General features: G+C 43.9%; 4 protein-coding genes and 1 non-coding gene across 9 annotated transcripts; 4 read left to right on the top strand and 1 right to left on the bottom strand.

The window, feature by feature from the left end:
* The first annotated feature begins 836 nt into the window (after nt 1–836).
* LOC143320547 (calcium release-activated calcium channel protein 1-like) lies at nt 837–5,342 on the top strand. Of its 2 annotated transcripts, none has more exons than XM_076730302.1 (2): nt 837–1,181; nt 2,464–5,342. In XM_076730302.1, exons 1-2 carry the CDS (start codon nt 1,068–1,070, stop codon nt 3,010–3,012), a joined length of 663 nt encoding a protein of 220 aa, XP_076586417.1. In that variant the 5' UTR covers nt 837–1,067; the 3' UTR covers nt 3,013–5,342. The 2 variants fall into 2 exon arrangements, with proteins under 2 accessions (XP_076586417.1, XP_076586418.1); XM_076730303.1 differs by lacking the exon at nt 837–1,181 and adding an exon at nt 1,386–1,443 and having other exon boundaries at nt 2,464–5,336.
* Nucleotides 5,343–5,428: 86 nt separating this feature from the next.
* Nucleotides 5,429–9,953, bottom strand: LOC143320548 (rho-related GTP-binding protein RhoF-like). 3 transcript variants are annotated; one of them, XM_076730304.1, is made up of 7 exons: nt 9,917–9,953; nt 9,233–9,297; nt 6,714–6,851; nt 6,467–6,554; nt 6,096–6,205; nt 5,807–5,941; nt 5,429–5,713 (listed from the first exon to the last, which is right to left on the bottom strand). In XM_076730304.1, exons 3-7 carry the CDS (start codon nt 6,846–6,848, stop codon nt 5,558–5,560), a joined length of 624 nt encoding a protein of 207 aa, XP_076586419.1. In that variant the 5' UTR covers nt 6,849–6,851; nt 9,233–9,297; nt 9,917–9,953; the 3' UTR covers nt 5,429–5,557. The 3 variants fall into 3 exon arrangements, with proteins under 3 accessions (XP_076586419.1, XP_076586421.1, XP_076586420.1); XM_076730306.1 differs by lacking the exon at nt 9,917–9,953 and having other exon boundaries at nt 9,233–9,309; XM_076730305.1 differs by lacking the exons at nt 9,233–9,297; nt 9,917–9,953 and adding an exon at nt 7,767–7,844.
* Nucleotides 9,787–16,168, top strand: LOC143320545 (fibroblast growth factor receptor 1-A-like). 2 transcript variants are annotated; one of them, XM_076730301.1, is made up of 12 exons: nt 9,787–9,870; nt 9,948–10,093; nt 11,676–11,853; nt 12,632–12,822; nt 12,989–13,133; nt 13,548–13,661; nt 13,947–14,137; nt 14,304–14,448; nt 14,863–14,976; nt 15,262–15,452; nt 15,620–15,764; nt 16,094–16,168. In XM_076730301.1, exons 3-12 carry the CDS (start codon nt 11,703–11,705, stop codon nt 16,096–16,098), a joined length of 1,392 nt encoding a protein of 463 aa, XP_076586416.1. In that variant the 5' UTR covers nt 9,787–9,870; nt 9,948–10,093; nt 11,676–11,702; the 3' UTR covers nt 16,099–16,168. The 2 variants fall into 2 exon arrangements, with proteins under 2 accessions (XP_076586416.1, XP_076586415.1); XM_076730300.1 differs by having other exon boundaries at nt 15,620–16,162.
* trnaa-agc (transfer RNA alanine (anticodon AGC)) lies at nt 10,696–10,768 on the top strand. Its single transcript has one exon. It is a non-coding gene; the product is annotated as a tRNA-Ala (tRNA).
* A 1,101-nt stretch (nt 16,169–17,269) lies between the features above and the next one.
* Nucleotides 17,270–19,663, top strand: ankrd39 (ankyrin repeat domain 39). The gene is made up of 4 exons (XM_076729910.1): nt 17,270–17,717; nt 17,931–18,034; nt 18,132–18,335; nt 18,431–19,663. Exons 1-4 carry the CDS (start codon nt 17,624–17,626, stop codon nt 18,575–18,577), a joined length of 549 nt encoding a protein of 182 aa, XP_076586025.1. The 5' UTR covers nt 17,270–17,623; the 3' UTR covers nt 18,578–19,663.
* Nucleotides 19,664–19,821: the final 158 nt, after the last annotated feature.

Below are 19,821 nucleotides of genomic sequence, written 5' to 3' on the forward strand. Positions count from 1 at the left end.
TCAGGACCTGCTGTTACTGTTTCTGTGTCTACACACTTCAGATTATTCAGACTTTTCAGACTTTTTCCTGTGCTGCAGCAGCACGACGACAGAAATAAGCTTTTAATTTTATGGTGGATGTACTAACAACCTAAACATTAGCAACAAAATATTCAGTCCCAAAAGTAGAAGTATGCATGATGCAGAATGACCCATTTTTAAGATTAGAATTAGTGGTGCATTAATGTGTGAGCATCACTGGTGGTGCAGTAAAAGTGTGCTGTGTATCTTAACATGCATGATATGATAGTTAATTGGCTGTTTTATGTTTTGTATTAATAACCTAAATCTGCAAAGTAACTGGTAAGAAAGTGCTAAAGCACACAAGGTGTCAAATACACACGATTTGCCTGCAAACTGCAGTGTTGAGTAATACTCAATAAGTACAAGTAGCTCACACTTGTATTGAAGTACTGCTTGAGCAAATGTCCCTGTTGTCCAGTGTTGAGACAGTTAATATGAAAGTCTATTTAGCTAATATTACTTTATTAACGCACAAAGGGAAAACTAGATACAGCCATAAAAGATAATGAATCATGTCACCACTGTGGTAGAAATAAAAGTACAGTTTTCTAACCATGTCTTTGCAGATGGTCGAGACAGCCGTAAGAACCTTTAATGGCTGTTTGAAATAAAGGGCAGCACCAGACTTCAGTCAGATTCATGCATGTTTTTGCTTGGTTCCAGAAACACGGACCGCGGCTTTGTCTGCGTGTTGAACGGACGACACGCTGCACAGACTCAGTGCGTCACCGTGCGGCGGCGCGTGGCAGCGTCCGTGCGCAGCGTTGGATTGTGGGTATCTTGAGCTTCCTCGTAGACTCTGACAGCAGGTCAGCTGTTGCAGGAAAGTTTTGACATAGTTTGATGTCTCCCTCAGTCTAGTGTTTATTAGATGTCGCTCCTCATCGGAACTACTTTCTCTGCGAGCGCCTTCCTTCCGTCGACCTCGCCGAGCGCCGTCCTGTAAATCCTCATCCCCCGTCCGGAACATTTATACTCTTTAAAACTTTGGAGCAACTTTCGGAATGAGTTTGAACGAGCACTCCATGCAGGCTCTGTCATGGAGAAAACTCTACTTGAGTCGAGCCAAGTTAAAAGCCACCAGCCGCACTTCGGCTCTGCTGTCGGGATTCGCGATGGTAAGTGAAGCCTCGCTGGTTCCGGTTCGGCGCTCGCGGTGTTCGCAGCGTGCGTGCGGCCCTTCGGCAGGAACCGCAGATGTGACGCAGATGATTGTTTTCAAGGGCCGCGGCGATCGTGACTCTTCGCAGGCCTGGTGACGGCTCCTGTGCGCCGATACTGTCTATTAATGGTCCCTTTATGTCCCCGAGGACAGCGCGGCGACCCCAGCGCGTGAGAATGAAAAGGTCACAGGTTGTTGCGTGTGACTTTGCGTGAGACGTAAGTCCAGTGCGGTAATAACGGATCGACAGGATAAAACCGTTCATGCAAAGTTCAGAAGGCTCGCCTACACACCCTCAAGTCTCGGTTAATCTTCCGCCATAACAAGTAGACCGCGCGGTGCCACCGCTGGAGCGTCAACATCATCCTGTTTACCTCGATTTTTGTTTTGTTTTTAACATAAAAATCAACATCTGTTTCCTACATTTGGATCCAAAAGTTAAGAAATACTTCGTTTCTGAAATGTGAAACACTTCTACTAATCATGATTAGAGCTGCTGCGATTAATCGATTAGAGGTCAGCTGTGAAATTGATAAACCATTTTGCCAATCGATTAATCGGTTTGAGTTCTTAAGAAAATAAAGCTTCTTAAATAGAAATGTAAAAATTATCTGACTTCTTTACTCCTGCATGACAGTAAACTTTTGAGAAACGCTGGTGACATTTTTCTGACATGTTAACGACTAATTGATCGTCAGGAGTGACAGATATTTATGAAAATGTCTCTTCTGTTTTAGCACATTTGGCTTTTATTTGTACATCCAAATGTAATTTGTGTGCAGATCTCTGTGTAAGCAACACAGGGCCCCTCAAACCTTTTATTAATGAGGCCTTAATTTAAATTTTTGTCCACAAGCTGTTTGATTTAGAGAATCAGAGAATACTTATATTTGATTTGATTGACACATGAAGCTGTTTTTATGTACAAACAGTAATACGAATATGACAGCCATGTTTATGGTGTTGTTTACGGATGCAGTTTGGTTTAAAGGGGGTTCTGGTAGGTGGTGTGATATGATAGTTTACTGCATTTGTAAAGACTCTGACTCTGCAGTCTGATCCAGCTTTAATTCCAAAACTTCCTGATTTTTGACAAACACAAAGAACCAAAACAAGAATGACTGCTCTGAAAGTGCGTGAAGAAATCATGATAAAATTCCCCAGTTGCATGTGAAGATGAACACAGACATTTCCTCTGTGTTGCAAGTATTGACATTTTTCTTGCATGTTTTTCCCAGGTTGCCATGGTGGAGGTGCAGCTGGAGCGGGATTTTAACTATCCTCCAGGGCTGCTGATCGCCTTCAGCGCCTGCACCACAGTCCTGGTTGCAGTGCACCTGTTTGCCCTCATGATCAGCACCTGCATCCTCCCGAACCTCGAGGCTGTGAGCAACGTCCACAACCTCAACTCTGTCAACGAGTCCCCCCACGAGCGCATGCACCGCCACATAGAACTGGCCTGGGCCTTCTCCACAGTCATCGGCACTCTGCTCTTCCTGACGGAGGTGATGCTGCTCTGCTGGGTGAAGTTCTTACCCCTCAAAAGCAAATCTGAAGAAGGCAAAGGCACCATAAGTTCCGGCGAGGCCGCAGCCATCGCTTCCACCTGCATCATGGTGCCGTTCGGAATCGTTTTCATCGTGTTCGCCGTCCACTTTTACCGCACGCTCGTCAGTCACAAAACGGACCGGCAGATCCGGGAGCTGGAGCAGGTCATTCGGCTCCAGAACCAGCTGGACCACAGAGCCGAGAACGACGACCTGAAGGCCGCGGTGCATTTCCCCTGAGTCGAGCCGGTTAGCATGCATCAGCTATGGACATTAAACAGTGCTTTTATTGTGAAATGTCTTCTCAAAGCTTTTATTTTTTATGTTTATATATTATGATGCTCTTTTTGAAGTTGCTAGCTTCTTTTTGGACAATGCATGTTCACAAATGTCTACACATCATATATTAGGAAAAGCATTTTACCTTTAATTTGAAGGTAAATCTTTTGCTGTCAGACACAAACCACTCAGTGGCTTCTTACATGACATGTTTCATCATATTGAACATTACTTATTTTAGGGCTGAAGCCACTGAAGGACTTCACATCTGTACTTGGGATACCCTCTTTTCTCATTTTTTATCAAGTTAAACACCCCGCTACAAACTACGACACAGAGCTGTACTGCACAGTGCTCAGTATCAGCCACACTGGGAAAATTTGGGTCAAATGAATCAACTCACAGTTACCTCACAGTGTCTCTGTGCTGCTGATGGAGGCGTGTGTATAACTCACCCCCTCAGCAGCATCCACCTGTGGCCTTCATGCCATGATGTCCGAGGGTGGGTTGCATTGATTTCCCCTCTTCTCGTGTTTGCACGACTTTGTAGAGAGCTTTACCGAACCTTTATTCAAAGTGTCTGACCGAGACATCAGATTTATTACAGTCCCCATCTGCCTGATTTAAAACCAAAGTTATAGAAGGAGTTACATTTATTTATCTGATGCTTTCATCCAAAGCAACTTGAAATAAGTGTGTTCAATGCAGAATCAACTCAAACCTGCAAGAATCTTGCAATTAAGAGATACAGAAAGTCAGTACTGTACTTTGGTTTGCTTAATACTCACATCGCTCACTGGACTGAACGTTTGCTTGTAGGACCTTTTTATTTGGGTTACCACTTAGTTTAGGTTGTGTCAGATGTTTGCTGCTTTCCTTTTCCCTGATGTTTTTCAGTCGTCTCAGTGATTTACTTTGTACTATTTGCAGAGCACCAAACACCTGTATGCGTCGGAAAATCACGATGTGATCTGGATCTGTTAATGTCACATCAGCAGCAGTATTCGCAAACTGAATCTCTTAAAATGAACGATAGTCAGGGACTGTTTTTAGCCAAAGTGTGACTTCAGTGCACATGTTTTTATAGCAGGAGAGACTCAAAATGAGCCTGATGATGGAATCTGTGTCCAGAAACTCATTTTTCTTCTTTCAGAGGAGTCATCAGGGTCAATCTCGAGTAAAAATCTGCTCGATTTCACGTTGCTTTTGCAATTGAAATGCAGTGTAATCTAAAAAGAGAAGTATTGTTGAATGTAGTGTTACAAGCATGCACGTGTTGGAACTGTTGTTTTGTACCATAGTTTACAAGCTGAGCATGGTCACACGTTGTTTTTAGGTCATAGATGGTTTGAGTGTGTGTTCTTTTTGTCCTGTGGCACATTTTGGAATTGTTTTATCTGGATTTGATCATTTTCTTTACTTTACCGTCTGTACTGTGGCACTGGTACAAAGAGCTCAGAGTAGGAAACGTGCACATATTTAGAGCTGAAGGACAATTCTTTATTATCGCTTATTCTCTCATGTGATGCGCCATGACATGATTTTCAGATCAGTGTATCTTATTCTCCCCTAAGTTAGTAACGATGATCGTATTTTCTTTTTTTTATTTAGGCTTTTGGTCAACAAACACACAGTGTAACCATGTTAATCTAAATGATGATCATGAGTTTGTCTTTTTATCATGTGAATGCTGTAGCCTGCAGCATGTATATCAAATCTGCTGTGGTCATTATTGTCACTCAGATCTGGTCTTTGCTGAGTCATGGTAATGCCAAAGCCTCTGCAGACCACAAGCTCCCATAGTTTGCATTCAAATTGCTGGATGATGATGTCTCTGTGCTGTGAAGCAGAGAACAAGGAGCCATTAACGGTTAATAACTTACAGACTGCTAGTCATTATTCTCCAAAGCACTGCTGATCATGTTTCTGGAAGACTTCTTACAGGAGGGAAAATAGGTGTGTTAAGGTCAGCTGCACACACACACTTGGACACCTCTGATAGGAATCACCAAGTGCCTTCTTTAAAAACAGATCAATGCAAACAAAAGGCGTTTTTCTGAGGTTCATTTTGTGGTTTATTTATTTAATGCTGTGTATGTTACTGTATATAGAGAGCTCCCTCTGCTTGTCAATGCACAGCTTAGCAGTGGATTTTTAGCAAACTCTGTAATTGTTAAGTTTTGCTCATGTGTGGTGTTCGCAGCTCACGATGCTGCAGCTTCTTCAGCTGCTAAGAGTCACTGGGTCTTTTTGTTGTTGTTGTTGTTTGAGAATAAAACACGTCTGAGATGATTTGTGAGTTTTATGTGCATTTTTTTTATCAGTGTGTCTTTTAGCACTTGAAAGCACAAAAAATGCCATGAAAACAAAACAGGGAACCAGTTTAATCTTACACTACATCTATTTAGAAATAGACGATGAAGTCAAAGGAAAACCACACAGGAAATGTGTCCGGACATGCAGTTGGATGCAGTTTGTGTCAGTCAGTCAGAGCCATGAGCGAGCATCAGAGCAGAGCACACACACTCCCCCACTCTCTCACTCTTGTCCCCATGAACGCCTGCTTTGTCGCTTCTCTGAATAAGTCGTCCACATTTTCTCTGTATTTGGCCGAGCACTCTAAGTACAGCATGGCGCCGAGCTTCCTTCTGGCCTCTTCTCCCTGTCAGAACAGAATTCCCACAAATGACCTAAGGTAATATAACTCCACCAGCAGGTAACAGTGCACGCCTCATCCTTCTGTTCAGCTCGATACCTGGATGTATGTGACTGCATTCTGGCCCGATGACGACATCTTCTTCATCAGGGCTTCGTCTTTCCGTAGGTCTGCTTTGCACCCAACGAGGATGATGGGCACCCCGTTGCAGTGGCGTTGCACCTCGTGGAACCACTACAAGACACTGAACACTATTTCTGCACAGCACAAACTGCAAGATGTTTATAATGAAAAGGTCGAGATGGGAGGTCACCTCAAAGTGTGATTCCTAGACTTATTTTACATCAACTCTGAAGAAGACAACAGTGAAGACACCACTTAGAAATACCTTTGTGAAGACGTTCTCAAAGCTTGAAGGACTCATGACGTCGTAGCAGATCAGCACCACGTTAACGTCGTGGTAGGAGAGAGGCCGCAGGCGGTCGTATTCCTCTTGACCTGATGTGGACAACATCAAAACCTGCACTTGAAATGATCAAATTCAGCACTTTTATAATAAAATAATAATAATAAAAAACCCCTCAAGTCCTTTTAACCAGGATAAATGTATTGTTTCGGCCACTTTAGGCTGAAAACAAACAGGCATGTGATTGTGTTTCTCTGGTCCTGTTGAGGAATAATGGGACACGCCTTCCACAGACTCGGACTACCTGTTCAACAAGATGATCTGAAAAGTGTGCGTGAAGACTGAGAGCTCACCTGCGGTGTCGAAGACATGGAGCCGGCAGTGTTGCCCTCTATGCCGCGAACTTACAACACTTTCGTCAAACACAGTAGGGACGTATTCCTGAAAGAAAATGATTGGTTTTGTCTCTCAGTACTTGACTGTTTATTTGAGTTAAAGCATTTTATTATGTTTCATCTAAAGTGGATTTCAGGCAGCATTCAATCCTACTTTGGGATACAGAAAATACTGCAGATCCACTGACGACTGTGTACCACGTACCTCTGGAAAGACTCCTCTAGTGTAAACTGTGAATAGCGACGTTTTCCCACAACGCTTGTCTCCTACAATAACAACCTTGAATTCCTCTTGCTGGCTGATGTTTCCTCTGTTTGCTCCTGATCCTGTTTGGGACATGTTCTGTGGAAAGACAGATGAGGAGAGGATGCTTCCCGTGACTGCAGGTCCTGGCAGTGTAAATAGAGATAATCCAGAGAAAACTGTGATTGCAGCTGCAGCTAGAAGCTAAACCGGCTCGCAGGTCTTGTGTACACCATCATGAGGGTGGGAGTATGAAGAGATGAAAGGCTTTGGAAATGCTTTCTGGGACGCTCACACCTTGAAACACACCTACAAACAGTTCAGCCTTCCCTTAATGAACTGCTCCTTCTGTCTGAATGTTTTAAATATTGAAGCAGCCTGAAATGTGGCAACAAAATCCTGTTGAACATTGAATCAGTATATCGCCATTTAATTAACACCCAAATCTGTAAATAATATACAATAATATGATATGCTATTAATCCATATCATTTCATATTATTATACTATGCTGCTGTATTCCATTATATTGTGTTATCTTCTAATCTTCTAATCTCTGTGTGGAAGAGATTGGCCTTCTCACAAAAGGGATACAGGTAAATCCTGCTACAACTCAAACAAAGCCTCGGGCCTTTAAATCAGTCAAAATGGGTGACGTGGCTGCAGCTGTCAATCAAAGTGAAAAGGAAAGCGAACGTGATAAAAGACCAATCAAGCTCACTGTTAAAGCATTGGAAGCAAAAATAATATCACAACAAAGGGAAAGGAATCTCAGAATAAAGAAACTCCATAAATTAACAAAGGAAGTTCAGCAACTCATGACTTCAAAGGGAAATGTGTCTGAAGTGCAAACAATGCGTGAAGTGTTCTTAAAGTTGTGTGTGGAAACCAAAGAGTTGCATCAATCATTGAAATCTATATTACCTGAGAATGAAATGTTAAAACAAGATGAATGGTATGAAACCCGAATGCAATATAATAATGAAATAATACAAAAAGTTGAAGAGTGGTTACTTGATAAAAAGGACCAAGATGAGTATGATGATGATGACAACACTGAAGGTGACAATGACGTTGCTGCTGCTGCTGCTGCTGCTGTAAATACAAATGTGTTTAACAATGATGCTGCTGCAAACACAGACATGCTTGACAATGCTGCTGTTTCTGAAGTCAATGACGATATTGCTCCTGCTGATAGCATTTCTAATGTTGGTTGTAAAACATGTTCATCAGCTGGTCTTCATGGTCTTCAGCCTCCTCTGCATGTTTAAAAGCAAAGGCTGAAAGGGCTTCTCTCCTTGTAATGGCAGCTGGCCCACAAAGTCAAGCCATCAGTTCCATCATAAACCATCAGGAGGCAGCAAGGCTGCAATGTCAATGGATGCACAGCCCACAAAGTCAGACCACGAGCGCCATCATCCACCTACAGGCAGCAGTAAAGCTGCAGTGCCAATGGAGGCTCAGTTCAACCAGTCAAACCACCAGTTCCATCATCCATCACTAGGAGGGAGCAAAGCTGCCATATCAATGGGTGCACGACCCAAGGAAAATTTTGCACATGGTGGACAAAGGCCTTATGTTCTGAATCCAAAGCTAAGTGTGCTTCAAAGAACTCAGGAAACATTTCATGTGCATCACACACAGGAACCCAGCATGAAATTTATGCAGGAACCCATTCAACACACTGACCTAATGCAAACCGATGTGGATCAATGCAATCTGTTAACCACCATGCAACGGCAAAATGACATTACAGCTCTTCTGATACAGCAACAGTCCTCACTGTCACTCCCTCCAAGAGATATACCACCCTTTGATGGAGACCCACTTGAGTATAGTGCATTTATAAGAGCATTGCAGCACAGGGTGGAAGGAAAGGCAGCTAGCAGTATGGACCGCCTGTATTTCCTGGAACAATATACAAAGGGACAATGCCACCTGACAGGGGATACCAAAGAGCAAAAGAACTCTTACAGGAACGATTTGGAAATGAGCAAAAAATAGCTAGTGCATGTATGGAGAAAGCTCTGGGATGGCCACCGGTGAAATCAGAGGACATCAAGGCTTTGCAAGCTTTTTCATTGTTTCCCCGTGTCTGTTGTAATGCTATGGAGGATGTCCAACATTACATGACGTTACATGTCAGAGATGAACATGCCATCTAACATGCGTGCTATTATCCTGAAACTACCTTATAAATTGAGGGAAAAATGGAGGAACGGTGCCCATGAGCTGCAGGAGAGGCACCAATGTCAAGCAGGTTTAAGTGACATTGTCAAATTCATTGAGAGACAAGTGTCTATTGTTTCTAATCCAGTTTTTGGAAACATTCAGGACACATCCATTTCATCACCAAATCATAAAAATGGAAACAAAGTCTCACAGGCTCGAATCAATGGAAAAGGAAGTAGTTCTAAAATTTATTGACATTATGAACAGCTCGGCCGAACTTAACAATGGGCATTATTGCTTGAGATTACCTTTCAGAAATGACGATGTTGTTATGCCCAATAACCGTCACGTCGCTGAGCAGAGGGTTCGCTGTCTGAAAAGGAAATTGCAAAAAGATGTTACATTTAAAGAAGCATACACTCAGTTTCTCAGTGATGTCATAAATAAAGGTTACGCAGAGAGGGTGCCAGAACACCAGCTGGAAGGGAAAGCAGGCAAAGTCTGGTACATCCCACATCGTGCTGCACAGCATCCAAAAAAGGGAACCCTGAGAGTGGTTTTTGATTGTGGTGCAAGCTTTGAAGGTCCCTCACTCAACAGTCAGTTACTGCAAGGACCGGACTTGACAAATTCTCTACTTGGAGTGCTCACAAGGTTTCGTCAAGAACCTATTGCAGTGATGGCAGATATACAGGCAAAGTATCACCAAGTCAATTTTGCAAAACAGGACATAGATTTCCTCTGCTTCCTCTCTGACACAACATCTCACTGAGTACAGAATGACAGTTCATCTGTTTGGCGCAATATCATCACCCAGCTGTGCTAGCTTTGCCTTAAGAAAGGCCGCTCAGGACTGTTGAGAGAACACTGGGGTTGCAGTGGTGTGAAGAAACCGACACCTTCAGGTTCAAGATGGCAGCCCAGGAAAGACCAGGCACAAGACAAGGTATTTTTTCTATTGTAAATTCAGTGTATGACCCCCTTTACCTTACCTGCCAGATTGATGCTGTAAAACCTTTGTAGGCTGAGCTACAGTTGGGGCGAGCACATCCCTCAAAGCTACCAGCAGCAGTGGGTCAGGTGGCTAGAAGATCTGCACAATGAAAGAGAATGGCCAACTAACATTGTAAAGTCCACTTCTATCAGCAGTGACGATCCAGAGGTCAAAGGTGAGGCCATAGTAAACACTGTGATCATCAAAGATGCACCAAATGCAACAACTCAGCTAATAACCCAGTCCTCTTCATGGAAAATGGTTAAAGACTTCAGTAGCGTGTTTTCTCCAGTTGAGAAAGGTGTTGTAGTTGTTGAGTCAGAAGAAGAAGGAAATAGAAGCTTCTATGTCAAGCAATGGGCTTGACATGACTCAACAAAAGAACAAAGTCGAAAAGGAGATGAGAGCATTCAGAGCCACACTGGGTGGTCAAACCTTGTCTCTTGAAGATACTTCTGCAGCTGCGAGTGCTATCATTCAGTATTGCCAACTGGAAAGGTTCAGAGAGGCTGAGAGGCTGGATACACAGCTCTGGTGGGCATGCTGTGAAGATATTTGGCTGTGCATGCTTTAGTGTCCTGTATCTAAACTCCTGAGTCATTTTGTGTGTTTTGTTGCAGCACTATGCAAGCTGCAGCAATCATCAGGCCGTCTGCAGGTTTCTTCTTGAGAATGGTGCTTGTGTGACACCAGGTGGAGGATTGGATTCAGTCCATCGCCTTAACCAAATCTCTAACATCTCTGCCTTATCAAAAGTTAAATTAGCTTAGAGTCACAGGGGAATTAGCTCAAATGGTAGAGCGCTCGCTTAGCATGCGAGAGGTAGCGGGATCGATGCCCGCATTCTCCACAAGACTTTAGTTTGCTTCCTTGTGTTGGGAGATAATGAGTCTCAGCATATTGTTTGGATGAACGATCACACTGTCAATCAGCTTAAACACCTGTTTGTGTTTGTCTCACTTCCTGAAATCATGTCAGTCACTTTATCCTGGTGTCCAGCAGCCAGCTCCACTGGCTGTTTGTCACAGTCCATAGTTGTCTTAAAAAAGTTTATTGATATGTAAAATCAAAGATAACTCCACTGCAGCGATGTGATTCAAACCACACTAGTGGTCCGTTGTCTGAACCTCTCGGCCACCTCGCCCGCAGCAGTTTGTCTTCATTCAGTCGTGCTTGGACTTTAGCTGTTTGTGTCCTCTGCTCACCCCCTGACAGATCAAAATAGACTCTGGTAGATAAACTCATACAGGGTCATAACAGTTGTGTGTGTTACACTCTGTCGCTTAGTGTGTGTGTGTGTGTGTGTGATTCACCCCACATCTGACGGACATAGCTGGATTAATAGCACTACAGGTAGGAGGAAAAAATGTTTTTAAACCGTGTTTGTGAGATTTTTTTATATCAATATGACATTTGCCCATCAGAGACTTTACAGGACTTACTAACAAAACGCACATCAAAATTACAATTATTATCATTTCATTACTGAGGCTATTCAAGGATTTTTTATTTTGATACCTGCATGAAACCAACCTGGTTGTTTCAGTGTGTGTGAGAGAGAGGCAAAGTGAAAAGACAGCGTGGTCGATTGCTCTCTGCAGCTCCTTCTGTCTGGCAAAAGAAGCACTTTTCATGGAGTTTTCCAAAAACGGACTCACTTCTTACGGAGCCACGATGGCCAACTGTTACTCTCTGTGGCCAGATGCTGCAGTTGTTCACGTGACCGTCACCCACTTCATTATTTTCTGTGTTTTTAGCTGAGCACTGTGAATGACCCACCACTGATGCCCCAAAGGTCTGAATGGAGTTGCAGTCGCAGAGACGTCAGCGGTTGTAGCTCCCTCAGCAGGATGCTGATGAGGCCAAGTGTGCTTCTGTTTCTGGCTTTATTTGCCCAGGTTTTAAGGACCCAGTGCAGGCCTGCCAACACTGTAGGTAAGAACAAACATCGTCTGATCTGGTCCATGAGGCGATTCATCGATACCAAAAAAAGGCAGCATGGAAATACAAACAGATCTGTAAACAGCAGTTACTTAATAACATCAAACATTACACTCACACGTCCTTCTGGGTGGTCCCTTAACGCAACTGACAAACCTTTTTTCATGATGGATATTAATAATAAGAATAAATGAATGAGCAGAATTGCATTTGAATTGTTCAGAACTCCTGATCCCCTGATTATTACCTATGAGAGAAGATCAGAAAGCACACATGATGTTTGAGTGCGCTGGATTACTTTATGTGACTTTATGTCTCTGTAAACCATTTGAAATGATGTTTTTCAGATGTGTGAGTCTGTGACTGGATACGACAAACTTGGAGTCGAGCTGACAGTACTAATAACAGTAGCAATACAACTAGATCAACATGTAAAATGTTATTCTTTTCATAGGTCCTGGTCCCAAGACAGACCACTTTATTCTGAGGTGCTTTCGTAAAATATGGTCCTTAATCTGTTTTAATACAGTCAAAGCAGCAGGAGGATTAATTCTCATATTCAAAGGAAATGCTGGAAATTTGGCGGTTAGATCTGTGAAATGACACAGGCGGCTTTATTTGCCATTCGCCCCCAACATTTCCAATAGAGAAACCTTCATGAGTGGTAGGTTTTATTTGTCAGCCGTGTGTACTTTGGAATGATTGCACATGTGTTTGTCTTTGATATTGTGTGTTTGCGTCACTGCTCGCCAAACTTCTTGTTGTGTTGCAGAGCGTTCGCCCCACAGGCCGATCCTGCAGGCCGGTCTGCCAGCGAATTGTACAGCAGTGGTGGGCAGTGACGTGGAGTTTGAGTGCAAGGTGTTCGGCGACCCCCAGCCTCACATCCAGTGGCTGAAGCACATTGAGGTCAACGGGAGCCGAGTCGGTCCTGATGGTTTACCATATGTCCATGTCCTCAAGGTAGGAGCTTACTGTGACCAATCCTGATGCAACAAGCCAGATTAAGTCTTTTTTATAAAGCATCCATTCACTCCTCCATCCCCTTTCTCTTTCAGAATCCTTTACTCATGGTTCTCTTTCCCCTCTTGGGCCTCTTGTTGGTTCTGCTTCCTTTGTCATTTTCTAGACCGCTGATGGTACCGCCACCAACAAGGGCATCGAAGTCCTCCAACTGAGAAATGTGTCTCTGGATGATGCTGGGGTGTACACCTGCTTGGCGGGCAATTTAATCGGGTTCTCTCATCACTCTGCATGGTTGACTGTTGTTGAAGGTATCAGTGATTCCGTCTCTCTCCTATATTCCCTATTTTCCCACTTTTCCAACCCCAGCCTGGCTGTCCACCCTCACATTTGCCAGACAAAGGTCTTTTCTGACTCTTGTTCTGCAGAAACTGATGGAAAGGTCCTCAGGATGCTCTGAGGTCTGTGGTGAAAGTAAACATGTGGTGAATCACGATGCATTCGAGGGATTGACCACATGACTAAACTATTTACCGTCCACAGGTCATATCTCATGTATATCCATGCAGCTCTTGTGTCACGTCGGATCAGTTTCAGAAAATATCTCCCACCTGACGAACCAGTCAAATGTGACCCTACCCTAAAAAAACAGTCTTCATGCAGGTGAACAGGGTCTTTTCATCAGCTTTGTTTTTGTTAAGTTTTATTTTTTATGTTTGTGTCAGCCGGAGAGAAACAGGAAAGGCGGAATAGAGAGAGGGGGGACGACGGGAAGCAGCAAAGGACCCCGGGCCAGAATCAAACCCGAGCGAGGAAAAAGCCTCAACAAACTTCAACAGGTAAGACAAAGGGACACCTCTGTTGTCAGCCATTTGATAGATTAAGCCTATTTCAACGATGGATCCGAGGGCAGTGATCACTCCTCTGGGACCTGCCCTGTTACTCACTTGTGCACCATTTGTTCTATGAATCACAGTCCAGAGCTCAGAGTAAGTTTCTTTAGTGGTAACACTGGTGTCCCTTGATCCCTTTGGTAATAAATAGACAATTTATTTTTTGTGGGGGGGTAGGGGGGTGGGGGGAATCTACAGGATCATGTTCATTTTGTTTTTGTTGTTTTGCAGAGCACTTGCCCCACAAACCAATCCTGCAGGCCGGTCTGCCAGCGAATCGCACAGTGGTGGTGGGCAGTGACGTGGAGTTTGAGTGCAAGGTGTTCGGCGACCCCCAGCCTCACATCCAGTGGCTGAAGCACTTTGAGGTCAACGGGAGCCAAATCAGTCCTGATGGTTTACCATATGTCCATGTCCTCAAGGTAGGAGCTTACTGTGACCAATCCTGATGCAACAAGCCACATCAAGTCTTTTTTATAAAGCATTCATTCACTCCTCCATCCCCTTTCTCTTTCAGAATCCTTTACTCATGGTTCTCTTGCCCCTCTTGGGCCTCTTGTTGGTTCTGCTTCCTTTGTCATTTTCTAGACCGCTGATGGTACCGCCACCAACAAGGGCATCGAAGTCCTCCAACTGAGAAATGTGTCTCTGGATGATGCTGGGGTGTACACCTGCTTGGCGGGCAATTTAATCGGGCTCTCTCATCACTCTGCATGGTTGACTGTTGTTGAAGGTATCAGTGATTCCGTCTCTCTCCTATATTCCCTATTTTCCCACTTTTCCAACCCCAGCCTGGCTGTCCACCCTCACATTTGCCAGACAAGGGTCTTTTCTGACTCTTGTTCTGCAGAAACTGATGGAAAGGTCCTCAGGATGCTCTGAGGTCTGTGGTGAAAGTAAACATGTGGTTAATCGCGATGCATTCGAGGGATTGACCACGTGACTAAACTATTTACCGTCCACAGGTCATATCTCCTGTATATCCATGCAGCTCTTGTGTCATGTTGGATCAGTTTCAGAAAATATCTCCCACCTGACGAACCAGTCAAATGTGACCCTCCCCTAAAAAAACAGTCTTCATGCAGGTGAACAGGGTCTTTTCATCAGCTTTGTTTTTGTTGAGTTTTATTTTTTATGTTTGTGTCAGCCGGAGAGAAACAGGAAAGGCGGAATAGAGAGAGGGGGGACGACGGCAAGCAGCAAAGGGCCCCGGGCCAGAATCAAACCCGAGCGAGGAAAAAGCCTCAACAAACTTCAACAGGTAAGACAAAGGGACACCTCTGTTGTCAGCCATTTGATAGATTAAGCCTATTTCAACGATGGATCCGAGGGCAGTGATCACTCCTCTGGGACCTGCCCTGTTACTCACTTGTGCACCATTTGTTCTATGAATCACAGTCCAGAGCTCAGAGTAAGTTTCTTTAGTGGTAACACTGGTGTCCCTTGACCCCTTTGGCAATAAATAGACAATTTATTTTTTGAGGGGGGGTAGGGGGGTGGGGGGAATCTACAGGATCATGTTCATTTTGTTTTTGTTGTTTTGCAGAGCACTTGCCCCACAAACCAATCCTGCAGGCCGGTCTGCCAGCGAATCGCACAGTGGTGGTGGGCAGTGACGTGGAGTTTGAGTGCAAGGTGTTCGGCGACCCCCAGCCTCACATCCAGTGGCTGAAGCACTTTGAGGTCAACGGGAGCCGAGTCGGTCCTGATGGTTTACCGTATGTCCGCGTCCTCAAGGTAGGAGCTTACTGTGACCAATCCTGATGCAACAAGCCAGATTAAGTCTTTTTTATAAAGCATTCATTCACTCCTCCATCCCCCTTTCTCTTTCAGAATCCTTTACTCATGGTTCTCTTGCCCCTCTTGGGCCTCTTGTTGGTTCTGCTTCCTTTGTCATTTTCTAGACCGCTGATGGTACCGCCACCAACAAGGGCATCGAAGTCCTCCAACTGAGAAATGTGTCTCTGGATGATGCTGGGGTGTACACCTGCTTGGCGGGCAATTTAATCGGGTTCTCTTATCACTCTGCATGGTTGACTGTTGTTGAAGGTATCAGTGGTTCTGTCTCTCTCCTATATTTCCATTTTTTTTTAACCCTAATTACTACTTTCAGCTGTTCAGTGTGTTGCTCAGTTCCAAAGGACAGAGCCTCCTCGAGGACACCTGGAAGACATTTAAGACAATGCTACCAATTGGTATTTATTGTCACATTTCACGATAATGAGCTGATTGTGTCTCAGATAGTCAAGAAACAAAACCCATTCAAAAAGGAGGCTCACGTAGAACAGAGATGAAATGCTTCCTGATTGGCTCGTCAGATGAGTCCCAGGATGAATGGACATGCTGGACATTGTTTTCTCTGTTCTGTTGGGCTGCAGGTTAACCAGAGGTGCAGCTGTGGCCGACCAGCCCTCAGTGCTGATGGCAGCTGTTCTGCAGGGTTTAGATGTCCCTCTCTCATCCATATCTTAATTCTTTTCTTTTGTTTACTTAATAAACTCAAGATTTGATTTATCCAACTTTGTCTTTTTGTTAATGTTGCTTCCCTTGAATCAGTCATAACATATTCTTCTATTGTTTTATATGTCATGTATTCATACGCTGAGAAGCTTGACTGCCATCACAAACATCACTCCACCAACAAGGAGGAGGCTCGAATCCTTTGCACATTCAAAGGTTTACTTTGGCTCTGTCAGTTTACTGGTTGTGGTTGACACTGTACCTTCATAAAACTCAGTTTTGCCCCCCTCTGATGTAAATGTGTTGGAGAAAAGAAATCTAAATATGATGATGAACATGTTACTACTTGAATTTCAAAGTTCACCTTTTACCAAATCTTTTAGCGTTATGATAAATATATTATTGTTATTTATCATTCTGAAATCTGAAACAACAAACAAGAAATGCTGACATTAATGTGACAAAATCAGCTATAGAGTACATTTACTCAAGTACTGCGCTTCAGTACGTTTGAGGTACTTTAATTGAGTATTTACATTGTATGCTACTTTAAACCGACAAATAAGGTATTATGGGTGGGACCGGAACATCCAAGCCCGCCTCCAAGCAGGTCGCAGCCAATATCTGCTCTGCAGTATGAGAATGAAGATGCCTTCATGAGCTTTCGGAGAAACAATCATTTTAGTGCTGCGCGTCCATACATTAAGTTATTCCCAAACTCAGCTATGACTAAAAGATTAATATCTCACCCTCTCTGTCCTTTTATACTATACTTCAGTTATTATATTTATTATCAGCGCATCACATACACAAATTGTGCAAATAGCAATGTAGAACATTAAAGGGAATAGAAAATATTTGTCACATTAACAATAAATTAAATAAAAAGGATGAGTAGGTTTTTGATCTTATATAAAATGTTGAAATGATCCTTTGCAACGACGCAAAGTTTAGCTTTTCACATTCATGATGCAGCCAAAATACAAATTTACGTGCTGCTGCTTTTTTTTCGCAAAGAAAGCCTGATCTACAGACAGTCCGTGAAGGGGGCCTTCTGAAGGTAGTTCTGCAATTGGTCAGCTCGTGGTAACGTAAGCACGTTTACGTCTGGTGGTCTAGGGCAAACGTTTAGCTGTGTTAACCGTTGTATGTGTCGTCGAACAAGAAGTAAAGTAAAAGGCCACTCACGGTGTCTTCACCTGTAATTAGATTATTATACATTTTATTTTTTATCATTTGGTTAAACATTCATTGACTTCTTAACTTTATTTTTCGGCTTGTGTGTTTAGAAGCTCGTCCTGTCAGTGGTAGCCACCACTAACAGAAGAAGAAGAAGAAACCCGGAAGTGTCAAGCAGCATAATGAAAATATGCTATAAATAAACTCAGAAACTCGTGTTCAGTTTGAGGTTTGAACGTGTTTTTATCCTGTTTGTGCCCGTTAACACAATGGCGTCTGACGGGCTCCACTGTGCGTGTTGCTCCCATCCTGTCTCCTCTCCCAGTGTTTACCAGACGCTGAATGAAATGGATTTTGAACGAGGTTTGCGTCCATGTGTCTGTAATGTGGTTAAATTGGTTATAATAGAGCAACCTTTCAATAATTTCGAAGTGTTTCATGTTTAAGCTTCCATTGAATAACTCGAGCTAACATTAATCCATTCCTGGTTTGACTGAGCTTTCAGTGGAGTGCATTCACATGCTGTGTGTGTGTGTGTGTGTGTGTGTGTGTGTGTGTGTGTGTTCTTCTGTGCAGGCATCTGGTCTGCTGCCATGGATGGGGACCTGCAGAGGGTCTCGTCGTTGGTCCAGAAGGGCACAGACCCTAACCTGAGAGACTCGGCTGGATACACAGCTCTGGTGGGCGTGCTGTGAAGACGTTTGTCTATGTGTGCTTTAGCGTCCTCTGCTCTCATGTATCTAAACTCCTGAGACATTTTGCTGTGTTTTGTTGCAGCACTATGCAAGTCGCAGCGGTCATCAGGCCGTCTGCAGGTTTCTTCTTGAGAATGGTGCTTGTGCGTCTCCACGGACACCAGGTGGAGCCACGCCGCTCCATCGATCAGCTTACTGTGGTCATCTGGATGTGGTCAGACTCCTGCTGCAGCACAGAGCGGACCCAATGCTCTGTGATGATGACGGTGCATCACCTTTACATAAGGTACAGACCTGCCAGCAATAAGATCATAAAACCATTCCAGAGTTTGATGGTCGTTTAATCTGTGGCTGTGTTTGTTGTGTTCAATGCTCGAGCAGGCTGTAGAACAGGGTCATCAGGAGGTGTGTGAGCTGCTTGTGGAGCAGCGTCCAGCACTCTGCAGCCAGGTGAACAAGAGGCTGCAGCTTCCCTACCAGCTGGCACCGCAGGGAGACCTGCAGGAGCTCTTAAAACCACCTCGCTGACATCAGACGCTCCGCCTCTGGGCGTGAGTTACTGCAGACAGATGAAAACACACTAGGTGAGGTCCACTTTAGTCAGGATGACACTCATTTCACTTCATTTGACTGCTTCTGTCTCACCAGCATCTGGAGCATGTTGGTGGATGAATGATCACACGGTCATGACAGGAACCTTTGTCACATGTCAGATTCCTCTTTCTCCCTGTTTCCTGTCTGAAGCAGCACATCAGCCGTGTCTGTGTCATGAAGAGCAGCTCAGAGCTGAGGTATTTGATTGGGCAGTGAAATTGTTGGACTTTAAAAGCAAAGAAAACAACAAATAAATACTAATGCCATCAGAGTGATTTGAAAGATGCTGTAATGACATAAAAACTACACAAAATGCAGCATTTTGAGTCAGAAAGCTCGTTGTAAGTGACTCACTGCAGCATTAATGACTGCTTGCCTTGAACACGTTTGACAAAGCAGTTCGTGTTCAAACTGGAGGCCGGCATCTTCTCCGGGCCGCCCAGCGAGTGCGTGTGAGCCCTGCTGGACTTCGAGTGTTTGGCAGCAGGGGGCGCTGTAGTCTAAAAAATACCCCACATGATTCAGCTGGCAGCTCACACAGTGACCTCATTCGATCCTTCCACACTGCTGGAAAACTAAACGGGGTAACTGTTCGAACAGCATCAGTGCAGCTGTTACAGCTGATAGTAAGACATCGTGGATGTTCAGCCAAGTTCTGTTTATGCCATCCTGCTCGCTTATTTCCTGTGAATTAATGAAGTTATCAGTCCATCGCTGCAGCAGATGACATGATGTAAAGGTCGTTTTCATACATTTGTGTTGGCAGACATCTCTTAAACTTGTGTCTGCTGCTGTAACACGTCTGAGCTGCTCCTGCTGGACACTCTCATGTCTCTCAGTGTTTCGGTGAAAACTCGGAGCTCCTGCAGATGTTCATGGTTGATCTCTTTGTATTTTTGTTGAAGCAGTAACCTCAGACCACACATCCCGGCTGCTCATTAGTCACGCCTCGTGCTTCTTGTGAATTATTGTTACTGTGATGGAAAAATAAGCAGAATTAAAGGAGAGCTTCACCGTCGCATATTGTTTGTGTGTCTTTTTAAAGGAAACTTTCAGACCTTCTTTAAAGGATTAGCAGTTATTGGCTTTCATCTCACCACTCTCACTCAGATGACTCTTTATCGAAGGCTGGACTCATTACTGAGTGCTTTCTGAACCAGTATTTATATGCAAAGAGA

This window comes from Chaetodon auriga, chromosome 5 (assembly GCF_051107435.1).
Source record: "Chaetodon auriga isolate fChaAug3 chromosome 5, fChaAug3.hap1, whole genome shotgun sequence".
NCBI classification, from domain to species: domain Eukaryota; kingdom Metazoa; phylum Chordata; class Actinopteri; order Chaetodontiformes; family Chaetodontidae; genus Chaetodon; species Chaetodon auriga.